Source organism: Condylura cristata, unplaced genomic scaffold, assembly GCF_000260355.1.
Source record: "Condylura cristata isolate star-nosed mole 26May11 unplaced genomic scaffold, ConCri1.0 scaffold00008, whole genome shotgun sequence".
NCBI lineage: Eukaryota > Metazoa > Chordata > Mammalia > Eulipotyphla > Talpidae > Condylura > Condylura cristata.
The window spans coordinates 25,743,270-25,766,029 of record NW_004567109.1 but is presented as its reverse complement, the minus strand read 5'-3'; the positions used below and the strand labels follow the sequence as shown (position 1 = coordinate 25,766,029).

The 22,760-nt window shown below is 36.4% G+C and overlaps 1 protein-coding gene across 1 annotated transcript in view; it reads left to right on the top strand.

Annotated features, from left to right (window-relative positions):
• Positions 1-6,137: 6,137 nt before the first annotated feature.
• The window catches only part of STIL (SCL/TAL1 interrupting locus), a 37,473-nt gene continuing 20,850 nt past the window's right edge, over positions 6,138-22,760 (top strand). The window contains exons 1-12 of the mRNA XM_012722180.1: positions 6,138-6,211; positions 8,787-8,894; positions 9,788-9,900; positions 10,232-10,419; positions 11,931-11,973; positions 12,115-12,178; positions 15,284-15,367; positions 16,582-16,668; positions 19,047-19,197; positions 21,700-21,809; positions 22,314-22,428; positions 22,535-22,538. Coding sequence (XP_012577634.1) covers positions 6,177-6,211; positions 8,787-8,894; positions 9,788-9,900; positions 10,232-10,419; positions 11,931-11,973; positions 12,115-12,178; positions 15,284-15,367; positions 16,582-16,668; positions 19,047-19,197; positions 21,700-21,809; positions 22,314-22,428; positions 22,535-22,538 — 1,102 coding nt within the window. The 5' untranslated portion in view covers positions 6,138-6,176. The remainder of the gene's footprint in view (positions 6,212-8,786; positions 8,895-9,787; positions 9,901-10,231; positions 10,420-11,930; positions 11,974-12,114; positions 12,179-15,283; positions 15,368-16,581; positions 16,669-19,046; positions 19,198-21,699; positions 21,810-22,313; positions 22,429-22,534; positions 22,539-22,760) is intronic.

Genomic DNA, 22,760 nt, shown 5'->3' with positions numbered 1-22,760 from the left:
TCCTTGTCTGCAAACTTTTGATGATGATATATTCACATTAGTTTAGCTAAGATATTCAAATAATTTACTGGTATGTGTTGTTTTATCATTCTAGTTCTCATTCTCAAGCTTTAAAAAAATTAAGCAAAATAAGTCAACATAACTTGACACATAAAATGTTACTACTTTCCCAAGGGATGTAAGAGTCTCACACTTAATCTTAGCCAAAAAGCTGAGAAGCCATGAGATTTAAGAGTCTCAATGGAATTTTGCATAAATGGACAAATTAGCAAACTCCCTTAAAAATATGATATTCCTTAAAAGCAAAATTGTAGTTGTTTTTGGAAAGTAGTAATCCAGCTTACCTCAGAAGTGTAAATAGAGTAGGGAAAGTTGGAGAGGCCTTCCCTGGTGGTGAAGGGGTTAAAGTCTCATTGCTATCAAGTTATCACCAGCCACTGTGACATGGGTTCAATTCTGGCCAGAGAGCTGACCTACTTGGCACAGCAGACTTATCTCTCCTGCTGCTCCCCTAAGCAGTGAATTTCAGTAGACCCACCTATTCTGCACCTATTCTGCTCCCGGCTCTGTTTCTGGTGAGTCCTCTCACCCACTCTCCCCCCACCTTTGGCCCACACCCCAGCTCTTGTTTGCATAAATAAATAAAATAAATCTTTTTTTAAAAGGGTGGGAGGAAGTTGGATGTTAAGAGAAACTTAATAAACAAGGAACAGGACTGACAGTTGATTCCAACTTCCCTCTTCCTGGTGAGAACAATAGCCCTCCAATTCCCACTGCCTGCCTACTAGCGGGCACGTCAGGATTTGTAACATTGAATATTTACCCTAATTATAGCCTATGTTACAGGGGTAGGGAACAAAGGGAATAATATTAAAAACAACTGATGTGTTAGAATGTAGAATTTGGGGTTAATTTTTCCCTTTACAATTTTTTTCTTGTGATAGCATTGTGCAGCGATTCATACTTTATTTAAAAGTATGACACATTAGAAATTATTTGCTCTGAAACAAATTAAAGCATTTAGAAATTTGAAAAATTAGATTGGTAGCTTTTCTTTCTGGGCCAATAGCCATAGCAATGTATAGTATCCTGAAATGGCATAAATATATCAGGGATCAACAGATAGCAGAGTGTATATTCAGTCTATTTAACGAGCCTGCAATTTGCTCTGGCCAATTCCCTCTTATTAACCCACCTATAAAAATGTGTCTTCTTGTTTTTCTTCTCTACCATTTCCTTACCATCTAGTACAAAGCTTAGTGTGCAGTAGGTATGTGGGACAACATTTGTAGGTTTTATTTCACTAAATTGAGTTTCTAATTTAACAAGTCAGTTCCTTTAGTTATAATGAATGTATAAAAGTGTGTTGCCTCTTTGCCAGCACTGTCTATGGGCAGCCTTTTAATTAATATTTGCATTCATTATGGATTAACACTTATATATAATATGTAAATGAAGAATATCAATCTTAAATTAAATGGAAGAATTAGGGCCAGATTTGCTAATTTATATTTATTTTGCTTTATCTGTTTGTTTCCTTATATTACTTCTATATGTGAAATGTGTGTTTCTGGCTTACTTCACTTCTAATGTGCCATTTTCATCACATATAGAAAGTCTACATACTATCCCAAATGACTGATGGCTTGTTCTTGATTATCTGGTTAATAATGTTTGTCAGATTTCTCCAATGTAAAGTTACTCTCTCCTACTCTCTTCACCCCTTTCCATACTGTACACTTGCCTGTCAGTATGCCCTAAGTGGGGAGAGTTATGTTTTATTCTCATTCTTTGCTTTTTGTATAAATTATAAAATCCTACATTTCTCTTTTAGATATCTAGATATCTTTAAAAATATATATACATCCAAAAGGGCAGGTTTGTTACAAAAAAAAGGAGAGAAGAATAAAGGACAGACACAAGGGGGCAGAAAGAACTTCCCCGAAAGGCACAGGTTTGTTAAAAGAGAGGCCTGCATAGTCATAGGTGGCAGAAGGGCTGCTGCCTTCTTTTGATATCTTAAAGTAGTTAAATAAACCATAAAACCATGAGTGCCCACATAAACTATCTTTCTTTTGCATCCGTTGTTCAATTCTGTAATCAAATCCTGTTAATTCTACCTTCAAAATACATGCAGAATTCAGCAGCCTCTCACTACCTCCATTGCTACCATTCTGGCTGAAGCCAGCATCAATCTCTCCTCAAGATTATGGCAGCAGCCTTCTAAACATGTCCTTGCTCTGCCCTTGTCCCTTACAGTTTAATCTGAATATAGCACGCACAGGGATCTTTTTAAAACCTGAAATTAGATCATGTCAGTCTCCTATTAAAAATCTTCCAATCTTATCTTTCTAAAGATCAAAGCCAAGTCCTTATCTCATTTTTTGTGGTTTTCCAACACTTCCCCCTTCAATTATTAATATTTTCACTCACTCTTAGCATATAGCCAGCCTCTGGTTCTTCCTTGAAGATGGTGGGAAGCTCTCACACCATAAGCTCTTACATATTACCACCCAAGACAGCCATCAAGGTGTGTCACTTGGCTCTCTCTCCAGAAAGAACTTCCCAGTTAGCAAAGGTGCTCTTGGGTGAATAATCTCTTGCTGTGACCTTTAGGATTTGTTTCAGCTTTTGTACTTGCTCTTTCTAGGAAGTCCCAATTATGGAGTACAGCAAGGGTCCTAGCCATTTCTGTGTTATGTGGAACACTCGAGTGCACAATCTGCTTCAGAGTTCCCCACTGGGTTGGCCCACACCTTGTCAGACAGGTATCACTTCTGAGACTCTTCTGTTCTCACATCAGGGTTAAATCCAACATCACTTCCTTTAAAATGTGTACTCTAGATTCCAGGAATTTTTCCAGGAAAGCAGAAAATAATATTATACATAATATATATTTGTTGGCATGCTTGATGCAATTCTCAGGAAAGTGTTTTTACTCTTACGAAGGGCCATTGCTTATTTCAGAACAAGGCAGCATACAAATGCGGTTCAGGTTTTTTGACACCCACATGCTGTTCAGGAAACTAACGAAGTGTAATCTATTGGAAACTAAGTGGTATTTCGAATGTTGACTGCACTACCTAGATGTGGGATCTTTAAAATGTCCTCCCTTTGTTGAGGAGGGGTAATACCTAATTTGGCTGTTAAGACAATGATTATCACATAATGGCAAGGAAGACACAATCACGGGAATTGAGATTACTGTAAATAATTACACTAACATCAATATAAACACACACACATACACCAACAGCATACCGATATTTGTGGTGGAAATCATTATAAATGGCTGATATATTTAAGTTACGTTCTGTTGTGGCCAAGGAACTTAATTTTTATTATTACTACTATTACTACCACTACTACTACTATTGTTGTTGTTGTTATTTTGTCAATGAGAGGTGTGGATATTTCTTAGGAAAGACACAGGAGGAAAACTAAATTCATTTTCTGGTCCACTCAAGTGAACGGATAGCTTCCAGCCCCCTAACGAGGATTAGGGTAGCGAACACTTCCGCTTCCTCTGCCATCGCAATTGCTGCCTACTCGGCATTTCCACTGCGCGTGCGCAAAGCGCGCCCCACCCCGGAACTTAACCGTTGATGAAAACGACAGGTTTAAATCCTCCAGATCTGGCTGCTGAGCGCGGATCGTGACCACAATTCTCCAAGGAAACTAGGGATTGGTCAAGCGCGAAACCGATGCGGGACGCTGATTGGCTGGCGCATCAACTTGTCGCGGCGCTTGTACGTAAAGCCTGCAGCTCCGCCCCTGCTCCGTGACGCGTAGGGCTTCTGACCAGTCAGCGGGCGCGGCGCGGGCTTCGGTTTCACTAGCCCTTGTTTGCCGCCTTGGTTCCCGCGACCCCAACGTCCCAGAGGCGGGGCAGAGTCGGCGGAGGCGCACCTTAGAGCCGACTTCTGTCCCGACCAACAAACACACCCTGGCTCGGCGAAGGTTGCGGTGAGTGGGGCTTTGTGCTTATGATTCCCCCCGGGGTAACCCCGGGGCTAGGGGAAGAAAGTGGGCATTATGCAGGGCCCGGTGGTGGGTTCGCACGGGAGCTTGGGACCAGTGACACGAAGGGGAACTAGTGGGGAAATCAAGGGGACCACGGATTCCTTGAAATGGCTTGGAGGTATGTTATCTGTAGTCGATAAGTTTCAGCTAAAGTTTTTACTGTGATAGTTTCTTGAAAACCAAAGGCCATTATGTTCCTTCTTTCATCCCTCATGTTATCTAACTCAGAGGAGCTACATTGTAAGGGGTCAGTTGATGTTTGGAGTTCGTGGTCTCCTGGAAGTAAGGTGTGGGCGTGATGCTAGGTGTGTGAACGCTGGCGGTAGGTACGTCATCACCATGGTATCTAGGAGGTGGTTTCACGGAGAAAGCGAGTTCCAAGTAAAGGAGACATCCTGTGCGAAGGTATCAAAGTCGGCGATCTGCAAGTATGTCATTCAGTTTGGTTGAGATTTAGGATGAGTAGGAAAGGATCAGGATTACTGGCTTGAGGCCAGAATGTGAAGGTCCTGTATTCTGTAAATGAACATGAGCCACAGCTTTATAAACAAGGAGTGCTTTGATTTGTGTGTAACTACCCCTCTAGCACACTTTTAGGCACTTTTGGTAAATCTGGTCTGTGCTGAAGTTGGAAATTAAGGTAGAAGATGGAAAGACAATTTATATGTTGGAAGAGGGGAAAAGGAGACCTAAGGATGATTAATGGCTTCCATGAGATAAACAAGACTGCCATTGTCAGAGGAGAATGTTTCCCTAGGTGCAGGTATTATGTGGTTTTAGTTTCACTAATTGCTCGTGACACTGTCAGAATTAACTGTAGCCTGTATATTGTTTTAATACAAGAAGTGGATCAGCATTATCTTTTTACCCTAACATATAATGGAAGAAGAGGCAAATACGGAGTTTAAAGACTTTGACTTTAGTGAAGAAAACAGCATTTTATAGATTTAAGGAGTTGCAGGTTTAATGTGAATATTGTATCCATGATAATCAAGTAGCATCGAAGAACTTTAGATTCAAAATCTGCATTCTGAATATGCAGGGAGCTCAGATATTTTCAAGGGTAACTTTTTAAAACACCCTTTACAGGGGTGTTTTTGGTAGAATTTTGTTGTAAATATTTTTAGTCTCTATCTAAAAAAAATACTTTCTAGATGACTTCTACAACTGCATTGATAATTCCTTCCTTGCTTCAGACCATTCCCTTTTGCTAACATGAAATAGAACGTGTAGGGCCTTAAGAAACTCTCATAACTTAATAAAAGATTATAAGAAACACTGAATTTTAAGAAAGGTTAATGAAGATTGTATTTTGCTTTGATAGTATTTAGATGGGAATAACCAGTGGACAAGTAGAAATAAGGGTTTGTGACTCAGGAGAGAGTTGGCTCTATCGATGGGAGTAGAGGAGCATATTCAGAGAAGGCAGGTATTAATGTTAAAAGGTGTATTAGTAATTTTGCAGATACAAGGCAGTTTATGGAGTGCAGTATTTGACTTCCATCTCAATACAATTTTAAGATATATTGATTTCATTATAACCCAATAACTATCTGCCTCTGATTGTTCTTGTTTGATGCTTTGTGATTTTCTGAATATTGAGTTTTTTTAAGTGCATTCATAAAAATTTTATTAACTTATATGTACTTAATGTATTCTTAACAATTATGCTTTAGTTCATGAAAATTGCATAAGACATTAAACAAAGCTAGCCATCATCTCATTTTCCTCTCATTTGTATAGCATGTACATTATTATGAGATTTTTTATTAAACTATCAAGAATTTTATTAAATTCTTCCTGCTTTACCCAGTTCACTAAGTTGAGATAAAGATCTTAGGACAGAATCTGTGCTTTCTTTAATAGAGAAGTAATAGAAGTAATAATGGTAGGTTTTGCTGCCTAAGATAAGCATTAACATTAATTTATAGGAAGAATGACTATAAAATATGATGACAATCATGATGACAGTCAAATAAGGTTTTATCTTAATTTATAAATGAAGACTTTGCATATAAGTGACTTTATTTTGCATGTAATTTTGTGAATATGGTAAAAATATGCTCCTGATTTTTTTGTTTATGTCACTCATTAATAATCTCTTTACTTCTTTAGGATATTGAGTATTTGAACATATATCATTGTCAAAAGTTATGGAGCCTCTTGCAGGATGCCAGATGAATATCAGGTATAGAAATATTTTTAGTTTTTTTTCTCTGTTAACGTACCTTGGAAAGTAGGTTAGAATCAAATAAAAATAATAATCTTTAGAACCAGGAAATTCTGGGTCCATATTCCAGCTCTACCACTTGTTAGTGGGCCAACTTAATCAAGTTGATTTAACTTCTCTAAGCCTCAGTTTCCTGTAACTTGGGTTTAATAATTTATAACAGATTATTGTGAAGGGTTAAATATGATTGCTCATTAAATACTAGCTCCTTTCTTCCAGTAGCTTTACAGAGGATCCTTTTATTGATGGGAAATAGTACCTGATCTCTTTATGCTAGAAATCACGAATTTATTTACATCCCAAGACCAGTAGGAAAGTAGTTCTAAGTTTTTATTCCTGCATGGGAAAATTCTGCATTGGCGATACCAAATTTCCTTAAATGCCTGTAAGCTTTTTCTTACTGTAAGCTTTTTCTTATTCATGTGGAGTAGAAAGGAGGAGTTTAACACCTGGCTCTTAATTTTCCCAATCTGTCATTATAATGGGGACCAGCATATTGGCTTGAGTTATTTGGCTCTTTGGCTCATTAATTGTTCTTTCGTCTCCCTAGGGGAGAACAATTAATATGGATGCGAGTTTTCTTCCTCCTAAACTAGAATTACACATAAATCATCTTTCTTACTAGCTGTAGTATTTTTCTTTTTGCCAGATGTTCTTAATAAAGACAATGGGAAACATGACCCAAAGAGGGTATCATGTGCCTTTCGTTCAGCTTTGGCCCTTATGTTCTATCCTACAGCCACTTCTTAATCTTTGAAAATTTATCAACTTCTCTTCTTTGAAAAATCTGTTGCATCTGTGCAAGTGTAGAGGGATTAACCAACCGAAAGCTGTACAGTTGGTAAGTGGTAAAGCCAGGATTTAACCTGACTTGACTTCTGCCCTATACAGCACTATAAGGAAGTAAACCTGAAGTTATGTAGATTAGGTTTTAAAGATATGATGGATTTTTTTTTAAGATTTATTTATTTATGCATACATTAACTGGGGTACAGGCTAGAGGTGCTGGGGTGAGAGCATCCACCAGAGACAGAGTGGGGAACAGAACAGGCAGATAAACTGAAATACACTATTGAGGGGATCAGCGGGTGGGACATGTGGGTCACCTACCTGGCTGGGGATCACTTAATAATGCTGTGCTTTAACCCTCTGCGCCACAGGGAGGGCCTGGTATGATAGATTTCTAAAAGCAAAATGACCACTTTTGAGCAGTTACAATAAACTGGGAATTTTTGTAAGCATTTACATATATTTATGCATTTAATATTCAGTACAGCTTTGCCAGGAGATACTGATAATAAATGAGGAAACTGAGGCATAGAGACATTAAAAAATTTGATCAAAGTCACGCCGCTAGTTAATTTTGAAGCCAGATTTCATTCCAGACTTACTGTTTTTAGCCCTTACATTATACTGCCTCTCACAGTTGGTAAATAACCGATATATTAGATATGGAGACAGATCAATGATAGTTTGTCAATTATTAGCTTTGGGGTCTTGAATGAATTTTTAAAACTTAGACTATACCCTTATTCCGCAAAAGGGGAGATTAAAAATCATTATTGGAGCAAATTAGACAGGGATTTGAAAGCACATAGCTTAGAATTGGTAGAGCCAGAATTGAACTCAGGCTCCTATACCACTCACCTTCTAGAACTATAAACTTTGAAATCAGTCACAAGTAATCTATTCTCCCCATGTACACTTAATTTAAATTGAACACCCAGCTCTATTACTTAATTGATATATGAAGCTAGTGAAGTTATGATTTATTATCAGTAAGTGTTTCTGGAACAGTTTGAGTGAGGAATAGTGTGTAGGTAAAATGCCCAGTAGGATACCTAGTACATAGTAAACTGAGGCTAGTATTTTAGTTGAAAAGCTTCATCAGATCATAAATGAAAGTAACATCTAGAAGAAGGTATTCTTAATGAATGACATGATGAATATTCTTTTAGTTCAATCACTTAATGATCTCCAGTCATGCAAATGCACTGTTATACATGCTCACTATTACAGCTTTCTTGATTTAATTACATGTGATTTTAGCTAATATTTTTTTTCCAGTCCTGTTTTCCATTGTCTTATTATTGTGGTTTTCTCTTTATACATGTTAAATAAGAGCATCGTGGTGGTACCCTATGTGATTTCACATTGAAACCTTGTGTTTATACAGCCAATATTATCTGTGTTGTGTATTGGAACACTGAAAAGAGATCACTTTTATTATAAAGTTTTTGTGCTTTTCTATTTTATTGGGCATTATCTAGCATATATCTAGCAATTAGTTCAAAAGGACAGATTCATACTCTTTTTTTCCTATTAGTTAAAGGGGATTTTATAGGATTGGTACCCCAAGTTCTTTTCCAAAAGTTTGTGTGTATGTAAGTTTATGTATGTATACGGGAAAAGACCAAAAAGAAATTTTGAGTGCTTATTCTCCTTAACGCAGAGTAGAATTACAAGTCATTTCTTACTTTTTTTTTTTAATAAAATTTGTACTGCTTTTAATTTCAAACTTTTTTTTTTTAAGGTTTCCTTCCAGTAAGATGGTACCTTTCTACTTTCCACCATCAAAATGTGCTCTTTGGAACCCTACACCGATTGGAGATTTTGTCTACTTACATCTCAATTACTACAGGTACTTTTTCCCAAATCTAAGCAGTGTAAACAGGAGTCAAAGAATATATAAGGCAAAGTTGATTAGTATGATTATTTAAGTTGTCAAGCTTTTTATTGCTTTTCCATTCAGATTCTGCTTCCTTTTAACCCTTCCTCATGATTTTGAGAAACAACTTAATTTTACATTTATAATACTCTGCAAATCTAAAATTCTAAGTATTATAGGAATTCAAGAGACAACCTGTAAGAAAATTTGGACAGGTATTTGTAGATTTTGAGTGGATAGACTATATTAAAAATAATATCAAATATTGGCCTACCTGGTGGCATAGGGATTGAATCTCAAACACTGTCTCTGTGTGGTCTGAGTTTGATCCCCAGCCAAGGAACTGACTCGCTAATGGTGAGGACAGCAAACCTTTCCTGTCTTGCCTGCTGCTCCTCTTGGGGGTCCCCTATTGAATTTTCAAAATTACTATATATTTTTTATCTCTTAAAGTTCTTTGTGGCTATTTTTCAAATTTGCTTGGTGTTTTTTGACAATTCTTCTTTGCTCTGATTTTCCAAGTCTTTAAAACATTTTAATAATTTATTCATATTCTATATTCAGTAGTAATATCTGAAGTTCATAAACAAGGTAGTTGGTCTTAGGTTTTTGATTCCTAATCTGACTCAAAAAATTGAGCAAATGTCTGGAAAACAGTTATAACTTTAATGTCTGCTTATTTTAGTTCTGGTTTCTGTAGCCTATCCTATACCCTGCCTTTGATTGTAGGATTTCCAAAAAGTGATTTTTCTGTATGTTGTTAAAACCTATATTAAAGGCAGTAGTTTGTGGAAGGAGGTTTTGGTGTTTTTTTTTCATGTATCACATGCAGCATGTTCATGAAACATGTTTTTGATATTTTTCAGAAATCCAAAACTTGTGGTAACTGAAAAGACTATCCGAATTGCTTGTCGTCATGCTAAGCAGAATAAAAACAATTTGCCATGCTTTTTGCTTGGTTCTCTCACAATAGATGAAGGTAACATACTTAAAAGCATATATATTTATATGACTATAATAGCATACTTATTGATTTTTGACTATAGTAGAATTTATGTATACTAGTGAGGATTGTTATAATTGGTGCTGATTTTTCTTTGTTGTGAAGCTGAATAAAACTTGACACTACCCATCACAGATTTCACAGTTTAGACAGATGGAAGAATATAGATGAGAAATGTTTTTTAAAATAAGAGTTTAGTGTGCTATTAGTATGAGCAACATGCTTTGCTATAAAGTAGATAGACTTGCTTAATTGCTTTCATCTTTAATTGGCATGCTATATAGTAACAGTTACTTTTATTCTTCAGATGAAGAAGGTGTGACGTTGACAGTAGATCGCTTTGATCCTGGTCGAGAAATATCTGAATGCTTAGAAAGAATGCCTACTGCTTCTCTTCCTGGGGACTTTGTGATTCCATGCAAAATTCAAACTCAAGGACTTTGTTCAAGAGAAATAATAGTTCACAATGCAGATGACATCAGTTCAACTTTTAAAGTGAGATTTGTTGATAACTTGATCTTTGTGTATGTGTGTAAGGTATAATTGACGTATTTAGTTTCAGATGTGATTATTCTTAAACATAAGAAACAAACATTGTATACTTAATGAACCCATATGTTTTCATCATTATTTTTGATTGGATGTTGACCTAAAATACAATTGAATGTGACTTTTTTATAGGAAGAGATTATAGAAAGGGGATAGTAATAGTATTTCAGAAGAACAAACTGCAAACTATGGCTAAGATAGCAATGTGCAAGATGAACACAGGGAGATGTTAAGGGTGGAATTTACTGGATTTGTGGGCAGTCAGACTGGAGTATTTGATTAGGTTCTAGGAGCCTTGTCTTCCAGGCTAAAGAATTTAGTTTTTTTAAAAAAGATTTATTTAGGGCCCTCCCTGGTGGCGCAGCGGGTTAAAGCACTGCACTAAGAAGCTTAAGCTACTTCCGCATGAGTTCGATCCCCGCCTGCCCAGGAGGAAATCCACATGGTGTGGCAGACCTCTCCTGACCCGCCCGCTGCTCCCCTCAGCAGTGTACTTTGTTGATCTGCCTGTTCTGCTCCTCGCTCTGGTGAATCCTCTCACTCGTCACATCTCTGGCCTGTACCCCAGTTCTATATGAATAAATAAATCTTTAAAAAAATTATTTATTGGCCCTCCCTGGTGGCGCAGCGGGTTAAAGCACAGCACTGAGAATCTGAAGCCACTTCCGCATGAGTTCGATTCCCACCTGCCGCCTGCCCCGGAGGAGACCACATGGCGAGCCAGACCTCTCCTGACCCGCCCGCTGCTCCCCTCAGCAGTGTACTTCGTCAATCTGCCTGTTCTGCTCCCCACTCTGTCTCTGGTGAAGCCTCTCACCGTCCCTGAGCCTCTGGCCTGTACCCCAGTTCTGTATGAATAAATAAATAAATCTTTTAAAAAAAAAAAATTATTTATTTATGTATACAAGAGCTGGGGTGCAGGCCAGAGGTGCAGGGGGGTGAGAGGACTCACCAGAGACAGTGGTGAGCAGAACAAGCAGATCGACTGAAATATACTGCTGAGGGAAGCAGTGGAGAGACAGGAGAGGTCTGCTACACCATGTGGGTCAGCTCCCCAGCCTGGGATTGAACTTTTGCTGCAGTGACTGCATAAAACTTCACAGTGCTGCCACTTAACCTGTTGTGCCACCAAGGTATATAGTTTTTGTTGATTAGGCCTGTACAGTCATTGAAAGTTTCTGAAGAGAAAATATTTCAATATCAAGGACAATTAATCTGATAGGACAGACTATATAGTTAGAATGAATAGTTAAGCTATTATAGTAGTCAGGTATATATTTGAGGTGTGATATTAACCAGTGAGACTAGAGACGACACAATGGGTATAAGTAACTATAGAGGGGAAGTTTTTGTTAGTGTAAGATAATATGTGTTTATGAACCAATATGAAACATAATCTTTAAAGATATGGACACATTTCAAAGTTTTAAAGTAATGGCATAGTATTGATTCCTTAGGCTCTGCAACACTATGTACGAAGCAAAGATTCCTTGGATTGTGGTAAACTGCTTTCCCTGAGAGCACATATTACTTACCAGGAGAATTTGGACAGTGTGGATTTTGATTTGCATTGGGCAGCAGTAACACTGGCAAATACCTTTAAATGCACACCTGTGAAGCCCATCCCCATTATTCCAACAGCTCTGGCAAGAAACTTGAGCGGTAATTTGAATATTTCTCAAGTTCAAGGTACCTATAAGTTTGGGTAAGTAAAAGATCTTAGTCCAAAATTTTAAATATTGGTTGTATTTGTATGTTGTCATGATGTCCACATTATATGAAATGATTACTCAGTTAGTTTACATGCAAGAGATCTGTGGTAATAAGATAAATAACCAAGAAAGGTGACAAATGGAGTTGTTAATTTTTGCTCAATGTAATTTTCTTTCAAAGAGTTTGCACACCACCCCCCCCCCAAAAAAAATTAGGGTGTAAATTATATTAAAATTGGTTGTATTTTGTCATTTCAGAATATGAGGTGATGTCTCTTTAAACATTTTACCTAGGTCTTAGGGCATTGTCTCCCTTTTTTTGGCTCTGCTTTTTTTTTTCTTCCATTTTAGGGGGTGTATTTATTTTTTAAATGATATTATGGTTTATTTTTACATCTTATTTTGTTGTTGTTTTTTAACTATACTTTGATTATGCACCTAGTAGAGGATGGAGACTTTATTTACAATATATACTTTAACTGTGAATAATGAACATTATAGATAAAGGACATGGTTAAAAACTTACAGTACTTTGTAAGAGTACAGTACTCTTGCTTATCAAATTGTCAGCCATTTGAAGGTGGAGTTTCCTCGGGCAGCATCCTCTCTAGTTTCCTCTCGCCACTCTTAGTTTCTTAGGAAACACAAGCCAAACTGTATACTCTCTCTGAACCACAGCAGGCCAGCTTCCCTGACTCTTCATTTACTTTCCTTAACCATTGTCTACTCAGCTGTGTTAAACAATGCAGGCAACCTCTGCTTCAAAGCCTAAGCAGTGGCTTCTGGCATCCTTTCCCACTGACTCCACCCTACTTCCTGTTAGCTCTCTAGAGCCAAAAATGTTTGCCAAGGTGCACTCAGCTCCAGGTCTTGTCTTCTGAAAGTGCTTCTTCAAACAAGGATTAAGAAAAAGAGACTTTTTTTCTCTTCATATGGTCCCTGGAGTAGCAGGAAAGGATTTCAGACTCACGTGCTCACCAGAGCACCTTTCTCATTGGGAGTAGCACAAAGGAAGAAGTGTTCGTATATTCCAGAAGAGTGGAGTTGAAGCGAAACATTCAATTAATTAAGTGGAACTTTTAGTTCTCTTATAGTAATAGAGAGCTTCTTAATAAAGGCATGAAAATTTGTGTTGAAATTAACAAAAAAAAAATTCTTTTTCTGTGTTTATCTACTAATGAGCCATAAATTTACCTTTCTTTGAATTTTTCTGTGGTCCCTTAGGATGCCAGTAGTAACACAAGACAATCTATTCTTCTCATCCCTTCCTACTTAAAATTGTTTATGAAATTTGTGACATTTTCCCCTTTCTTTGACCACATTTATATGTGTACCCTAGTATTAGGAGCCATATGGAGTAGAAACTTTTAGAAACAGGAATAAAAAAAGTAAAAAAGATCACATTTTCTGTTCATTGGTATGTTAACATGTAAACATGTAGGTAAAGAAAGTGGAGGCTTATATATTCAGGCAGGGAAAACAGAAAGATGTGACCAGTTCATCTGGGAAAATCATAGGAAGCCTGGGGAAATCACAGGAAAGCTGATTCTTTTAAAGAATAGGAATTTATCAGTTGATCAAGACAGAAGAGCTCTCAGAGCAGGTGTGTCATTGTTACATAAATCTGCCAACTCAGGCTTAATCATCTTGTCAAATGGCCTGATAAATTCATTATCTGTGCAGTACTATCAATATTTTGTGTCACAAAGGACATTATTTGTGTGTGTGTGTTTTAAAGACAACAGTCCTACAGTTATTCAAGTTCTTTAAACTTCATTGAATCACAAGGTATAAATGTAACATAATGCTCTTTTATGGAAAAATAGGCTTTTGGGTTCTATCACGGTGGCTCCAAAGTTCTTTGAGAGTGGTTGGAGGAATATAGAAACAGTTCATGGAAAGCTGAATATTCCTCATCTAATTGATTTTACTGAGAAAGTCATGTCTGGTGCAGTCTTACCAAGTCACCTGGATGCTTCCACACTTCTAGTAATAGGAAAGTCACTCTTCTTGGGGAAATCTATTTGATTCTGAAATTGTCAGCCTTGATTTTATAGTATGTTTTATAAAAATAAGTTGATACTAATGGACCAGGCGAGAAAATAATAAAAATAATGAACAGTCATATACCAGAGACATTTTGTGGGGGTGGGGTGGGGAATGGGATCAAACAGGGCGGGGGGGTGGGGAGGGAAGTCCACAGGACTATGGTGATGGCACATAGGTGACTCGGGTGATGGGAAACCCACAGGGATTACAATTGAGATGAAAAAAGAGGTCTACAAAATGATGTAAAAATAAACTATTATATTTTAAAAAAAAAAGGTGCTCAGTTGAAGAAAGAAAGTGATATAGCCATGTAGGTGATGCAAGATGGCCAGCAATTTTGGCAATTTCACTCAGTGCTTAGATGTTCTAGAGAGAGTGCAATAGGATGTGAGCAGATTTAAGTTTCTTCCTTCAACCAGTTCTGACATGGCCCTATCACGTGAATATCCCTGTGACATGACTCAGATTCTGGTGCTTACAGACTCATAGTTCTCATACATTATGGATTTAGTAAAGGCCGGTGCATGTAGAAATGCTGATCTCCCAAACCCTGGGATAAAGCCACAGTGCTGAATTCCCTGAGAGATCACCTCCATCTCTATTACGGCAGCTTCTTGAGATTTTCAAGAGTAATTCTGATGATTTACATCTCTCATCCTTGGCGATTTTAAAGCCTATCCTGTAGGTACATTACGACTCTGTCCTGACTCAGCATTTAGCACTCCACATTTGAGAATAATAAAGAACTATTATAGTAAAAAAAAAAAAAAGTTGATACTTACAGAGCAAAACATTTTTAAAAAGTTGTGTAATCTTTAATGTCATTTTAATAGTGATGTTGAGATGATTAATCTATTTAATCTTTCCCTCTTATTGGAGTCTTTTTCTGTATTTTGAACTATTTATGTGTGCCTGTGTGTGATAGAGAAAATATCATTGAAGTCACCTCCCCTGCCTAAAAGAATCTTCTTTAGAACCAAGATCACCTGGCTTAGGTAAAAAGGACCTACCTACTTTCAATTGTTTTTACATGAACGTTTTTCATTTAGATATCTTACCATGGACGAAACCCGCAAATTGTTACTTCTGTTGGAATCTGACCCAAAGGTTTATTCTCTGCCACTAGTGGGAATGTAAGTATTTCATTATTTATGGAAAGCTTTCAGCTGCATATGTGATTAAATGTGTAAATCAGCTGTTAATATATGATACTTAGAATACTTTCATAAGCCTTAAAGACAAGTGATTCCTAAACTTTCTTGTTTTAATGGCAGAATTAGTTAAAACTGATCAAGTTGAATTTTTCTGGTTGATATTGAAACCTTAGAAACCCTATTTCTTTAATCTTCCCCACTATCCCGATACCTTGAATAACACAAGGCCCAGAATAAGTGTTTAAAATTTACTGTCAGGCAATTTTGCAGATACTCCTTTTAGTGTTAATGACTTTCTCTTTAGAGTTAATAGCTAATGATATTTAAACAAATTATTCAGTCAGAAATTTATATTCAGTATTTACTGAGTTCTTACCATATGCATAGTATCATGTTTGGAACTTGGTAGGAATTTAATGCTCCTCGAATTTATAATCAAGGTAAGGTGATATAATAATCAAGTATTCACATGCAGAAAGACAAATAGTAAGAAAGTATATAATTTACTATACAATAAGCAGTATGGACAGAGAGCACTGTTATAAGCAAGACTAGGAGACATTTTGTTAGAAGAAGGCAAATTTTAGCTAGACCTCTAATAGATAATGTCTGATTATAATAGATAATCGAAAGGACGCTTATTGGGGGAAGAAAAACCATGTGGGAATAGTATGTACAAAGTTAAAAAATGAGAATTTACTAGTGTTCTGTTACCTGGGATCCATTACAGTCTTATTTGCTATGAGTTTTACTATGGGTTTTGATGCTAAGTGTATATTCAGTAACATCATTTGTGTTTCAGGCTACCTATAAAAGTTACAGCATTTAATCCTCTTAGTAATTATAGTTTTAGGCTCCTAATTTCATTTTCCCTTAGTTCAGCCCATTTTTCCTGGCCAGACTGACTCCAGTTGATTCCTGTTTTCACCTCTGCTAACCATTTTTTCTTCTACCACTTTGTATTTGCCCTTCATCTCAGATGGAAAAGGACAGAAAGAAAGTAGAACTATATCTATTCTATTTTTCTTCTTAACTATAAGCATGAACAGCATTCATAGATTTCTTATGTATGATGCCTTTAATGTATTTATGGTGAATGCCAAGAAACTGTGATAATATTTGAAAAGACTATCATCTAAAGTATGTTACATATTAATATGTAAATAATTTTAATTTCTATTTTTTTGTTTTAGTTGGCTGTCTGGGATTATTCATATCTATAGTCCTCATGTATGGGCTTGCTGCTTGCGATACATGTTTAATTCTTCCATTCAGGAAAGGCAAGTGATATTTTGTGTGTGTGTGTGTGTCTATCTATACAAAATTCTTTTTTCTCACCAGGTTGTCATTTACTTAGGTTAATTATACTTTTCTTAGACATTTTTGAAAAAGATTTAGCTATTCTTTTTTTCTATATTATAAAGGATTTGGAATTATTTATTGAAATAAAAGTTTTCTTCAGATTTTTTTTTTTTTTTTAAAGATTTATTTATTTATTCATACAGAACTGGGGTACAGGCCAGAGGCTCAGGGGCGGTGAGAGGCTTCACCAGAGACAGAGTGGGGAGCAGAACAGGCAGATCGACGAAGTACACTGCTGAGGGGAGCAGCGGGCGGGTCAGGAGAGGTCTGCCACGCCATGTGGTCACCTCCGGGGCAGGCGGCAGGCGGGAATCGAACTCATGCGGAAGTGGCTTCAGATTCTCAGTGCTGTGCTTTAACCCGCTGCGCCACCAGGGAGGGCCCCAGATGTTTTTTATAGTTCTCCTTTTCACATTTTATTTTATTTTTACAGTACAGTTTTATTTTCAATAAAACAAATGTTTATTGTATTGAATTAGTTTGGCTAAGTATTATCTCTGGTGATGTTTTTTGTTTTGTTTTGTTTTTGTTTTTAAAGATTTATGTATTTATTCATATGGAACTGGGGTACAGGCCAGAGATGTGGATGGTGAGAGGATTCACCAGAGACAGAGAGGGGAACAGAACAGGCAGACTGACAAAGTACACTGCTGAGGGGAGCAGTGGGCGGGTCAGGAGAGGTCTGCCATGCCATGTGGATCTCCTCTGGGGCAGGCGGGAGTCGAACTCTTGCGGAAGTGGCTTTAGCTTCTCAGTGCTGTGCTTTAGCCCACTGTGCCACCAGGGAGGGCCCTGATTTGTGATGTTTTAAGTTCTTTTTTTTTTTTTTTTTAAGACATTTATCTTTGTGTAGAAGAACTGAGGTGTAGGCCAGAGGTGCAGCAGGGCTTGAGAGGATTCAACCAGAGAATGAGTGGGGTACAGAACTGGTAGATCTACTGATATACACTGCTGAGGGGAGCCGTGGGCAAGACAGGAGAGGTCTGCTGTACCGTATGTGGAGTAGCTCCCTGGCCAGGGGATCAAACTCAGACCGAAGTGGTGATAGCATGATAGTGCTGAGACTTAGGCAACCAGGGAGGCCCCTATTTTAAGTTCTTATTGGCAGTAATTGCTCAATAAAATTAATTTTTAAAATTGTTAGTCTATGTTCAGTCCGAAACATCAGGCAATTTCTTTTCTATTTGAACTCTTTAATCATTGTCAGTCCTTTGAAAGGGGTTTTGAACCAAAGGGGAGTCCACACCACCTGGCACAGCCTACACGGTACTTCATGGCATTCTTAGCAAAGGGTGCAGAGCAAATGGTTTGACTCCAAGAGGAAGGCAGCAGAGTCAGTATCCTCTTTCTCCACTGCTTAATACATTCCCACGTTGTTTTTCTTTCAACATTTTACAGAGAAGTAAAAATAGTAAAAGTATTTTTAGATTGTTTTAGTTTGAACTTAGAGAACTCTTGATGATTTTATAAAACTTGAGTCATATAGTGAATAATAAAATACTCATTTTATCAGTTTGTAGTAGGCTAATATTGAAATAATTCAAGTATTTACTTTAGAACTACAAAGAATAATATTGGATGGATACTCATTAACAAAGAATAAGGAGGTCTAAGGGATAATATAGAAAAGTCAGGTGCGAAAAAAACCCGATAGTCAAAAAAAAAATAGTAATTGTAGTTGTTATAGTATGGTCTCGTTTTTGTTAAATTGTATAAAATGTATATGCTTGTGGTAAAATTTTGGAAGTAAGTATCTACACAAATGAGCATAGGATGAGGTAGTTTTCATTTTCATTTTATATATTCCTCTTTTACTTGAAATTTTACAGGAAATATTTCATAAAATATATTTTAAAAATCAATAACCTTAAAAGTAAACTTATATTGGGCCCTCCCTGGTGGCGCAGCGGGTTAAAGCACAGCACTAAGAAGCAAAAGCCACTTCCGCATGAGTTTGATTCCCGCCTGCCCCGGAGGTGACCACATGGCGTGGCAGACCTCTCCTGACCTGCCTACTGCTCCCCTCAGCAGTGTACTTCCTCGATCTGCCTGTTCTGCTCTCCATCCTGTCTCTGGTGAAGCCTCTCGCCACCCTTGAGCCTCTGGCCTGTACCCCAGTTCTGTATGCACAAATAAATAAATCTTTAAAAAAAAAAAAAGTAAACTTATATTTACTGTCAAGTTTTCATCTAAATTTGGACTCATCAGTCTATTAACAGGTACGATACTAACATAGGACAAAGTATATGCCTGCAATCCTCAGAAAATTTTAGTTAAATGTGTTTTTTTTCCCCAGGGTATTTTCAGAGTCCGGAAATTTCATTGTAGTTCTCTATTCTGTGACACATAAAGATCCTGAGTTTTATGAATGCCTCCATTGCAGTGACAAGTCACCCGACCTTCAATTCCAGCTAATAACCAGCAAGGAAACACGACATTTTTTCAAAGTAAGTGATCTGTTTACCCAGTCCATTAGTGACTGTTTAGGCTTGCATATTGACAGTTTGAACTCAATATTCTTTACCCTTTCATATAGTAACTCAAACTACTAGGCTTTATTTGTAATCATTGTTAATGAAAATTTGCTTTTTTATTTGCTTTTGGCTAATTTTGTTTCATAAAGTTTAGACTGTAGCTTCAGAACTGAATTATACTACAGTATCAGGTGTTATTCACCAAGTATCTTGTCCATGTTTTTCTAAAGTCTTTGAAGACGATCAAGAATTCACATGTATCATTTTATGATATCAAGGGTTAATTTTCAACTTGTTTTCTTTGCCCCGTCTTACTTTTTAAATGTGTAGGTACGACAAATAGTGTCTTACCTTTAAAATCAATGTCTAGAAGAAATAAGTATGTAATAGCATTACAGCTATTCTGGCCATCTGGGTAGGTTGTTATCCATCTAAATACATATATCAAAGAACACTTAGGTGATAGTCAGAAAAAGTAGATCATCAAAACCTTAAGTGTCATTATATGATAACATTCAAAGAGCTCAGTAAAATGATTAGTTCTAATGTCTCAGACCAATAACTTAAAAAATTCTTTAGCTACAAAAATACTAATGGCATCTTAATAACTGTTTCTACTAGATATTTTTTGTGACTTTGATTTCACTTACAGATATGATCAGTTCACAATCAGTTATCTTAGCTAGATCTTCTGGATGATTTCTTCAGTTTCGACAACACTTCTGCTTCATCATTTATTTTTATGTTCTGAAAACAGTTTCTTTCCTTAAACCTCTGCTAGCTTCATACTTTTTCTGCAGCCTTCTTACCTCCCTGTCTCATAGAGTTGAGCCTTGCCCTGAATTAGCCTTTCTTAAAAGAATATTGTGGTTTGATCTTCTATACATACTGCTCTATTTTCCTCCATATCAGTATGAGGTAGTTTCTCTCTATTATTATTCATATGTTTACTATAGTAGCACTTTAAATTTTCTTCAAAAATTTATCCTGGCCAACTATTTGGAACAAGAACTCTAGCTTTTAATAAAAGCCTGTTTCATCTTTTGACTTATATTCCTCATTAAACTCATTTCTAGCTTATGATTTAAAGTGAGAGACCATGACTCTTCCTTTCACTTGAATACTTAGAGGCCATTATAGGGTTGTTAATTACCTAATTTCAATATTGTATGAATAGTCATTACACACATGTCATCTGCCAGGTTTGCCTCTTCCGTGGGTGTGGTTTGTGGACCTTTCTAAATAATTACAGTATCAGTATAATTACAACATAATATATTAAAAATAACTGAGCACATTTACCAATAACAGATAAAAGTTTGAAGTTTTGTGAGAACTGCAGAATGTGACACAGATATGAAATGAACATATGCAGATGGAAAAATAGCACCGACAGACTTGCTTCATGAGGGTCATCCACAGACTTTCAAGTTATAAAAAATGCAGTAACATGACACAGTAAAACAAAGTATGCAAACACAAGTACAATAGAATATTCTCAGCCATGAATACAGTAAACATATGAATAATAATAGAGAGAAACTACCTCATACTGATATGGAGGAAAATAGAGCAGTATGTATAGAAGATCAAACCACAATATTCTTTTAAGAAAGGCTAATTCAGGGTAAGGCTCAACTCTATAAAGGAGAAAATCTTGTCATTCGCAACAACTTGGATGGCTCTTGAAGTGACTTAAATAAGACAGAAAGACAAATGTCTGAGCTTGTGTGTGGATTCCTTTATAGAAATAAAAGCAGTTGGCTCCCCACATCCATGGTTTTAAGCGTCTGTGGATTCAACCAGTCTCAGATTGAAAATACTACATAATTATACTTCCATGGTGGCATCTGTACTGAACATGTACAGTCATTCTCTAGGCAGTACAGTGTAACAACTGTTTATACTAGGTATTTATGTAAAGGATGTGGGTAGGTTTTATGCAACTACTATTCCCTTTTATATAAGGGACTTAAGCATTCTTGGATTTTGTTAGCTGTGGGGAGCCTCAGAACAAGTTTCCTGAGTGTATCAAGGGAAACTGTACCTTTAGATCTAAAGAACAAATTGAACAAATTGATGGTTGCCAAGGAGTCATAAGCTTTGGGATTTGGTCAGAAAGTTACAAAGAAGTCCTGAGAATGTGACCTAGCACATTGTGTATCATATATTGAAAGTATCCAGGAGAACAGAATCCTAAAAGTTCTCAGTACAACTTTTTTGTGTGTGTGTGACTTTATGGTGATGGTTATTAACTGAACTTGTTATGGCAGACATTTTGCAATATATGCAAATATAAAATCATTATATGTTTGAAACTAATATGTTAGATGTAAAAATGTCACTTAAAAAATAAAGGAAGATTCAGGTAATAGAAATAAGAAGTCTTCCTCCCAGTGTTTCAGAACTGCTTTTCATCTAATAGAATTTTCTGGTGCTCAGTCACATTTCAAAGTATGACCTGCTTCTTTCCAGAATGTTGACTCCTCTGACAAAAAACCAATCCTTTTTGAACTGAGTGCTGAAAGCCAAAATGCAGAAACAGAGTTTTTCAACAAAGTTTTCAAGAATCTTTCAATTAAGAGGTAATAGACATGTTTTTTTTTTCTTTTTTAATTATGTATTTTTTAAGTTACACTCATTAGTTTTGGATGAGTAAAATAACTTTCTAGTTCTGATGAAGTTGTATGTCAATATCTGATATGATATGTATTTGCTTTAAATACATTCCTTTATACTCAGATTTTAGATGATAATTTTAATGAAGTAACAACTCTAATATTCTCATTTGAGTTGATTTATTATATCGGAAGAAAGGTATTTGTCAGAAATCTTACTTTGGAAGAAACATCCTGTTTAGTTTTATTTGCCTCCTGTTTATTTTTTTCTTCATTGTCATTTTTAAGACTGAACTATCAGATACACTGCCATAAAAAAGAATTCATGTACCTTAAAATAAAATAACTTGTAATTGTCAGATGCTAAATTAAGTGGCCCAGATACTACTGTGGCTTATTAAAGCACTTTATTCAATTTCAAAAAGAAACAAACACTAGATTATTAAAGATTTATTATCTTCCCCTCAATAGGTCTTTCCAAACATTATCTCCAGGAAAAATGCCAATAAATGATCATGATTCTGGTGTTGAAGATGAAGATTTTTCTCCAAGACCAATTCCTAGTCCTCACCCAGTAAGTCAGAAGGTATCACTGATTTTATATAGAACTCGCCTTTGTGGTTATAAACCTAAAAATCTCTTTATGTTAAAGGACTCAGTAATACTATATAAAACTTAAGTTGCATTCTAAGATATGTTTAGGTGTCTGTATTGCTCTGGCATTATATGTAAATATATGCATTCTTCTGAGTTACATGTAGTTGTTACATGTAGCAATAAATGTGATTATATATGCACCTGTATTGTAAGTGTGTACATACTTAGTATTCACAGAGGAAATTGAGACATAGACCTGCCCATGTATTACTCAACTAGTATGTAGCAAAACTGAATTCTAACTCAGGTATGGTTAACCCT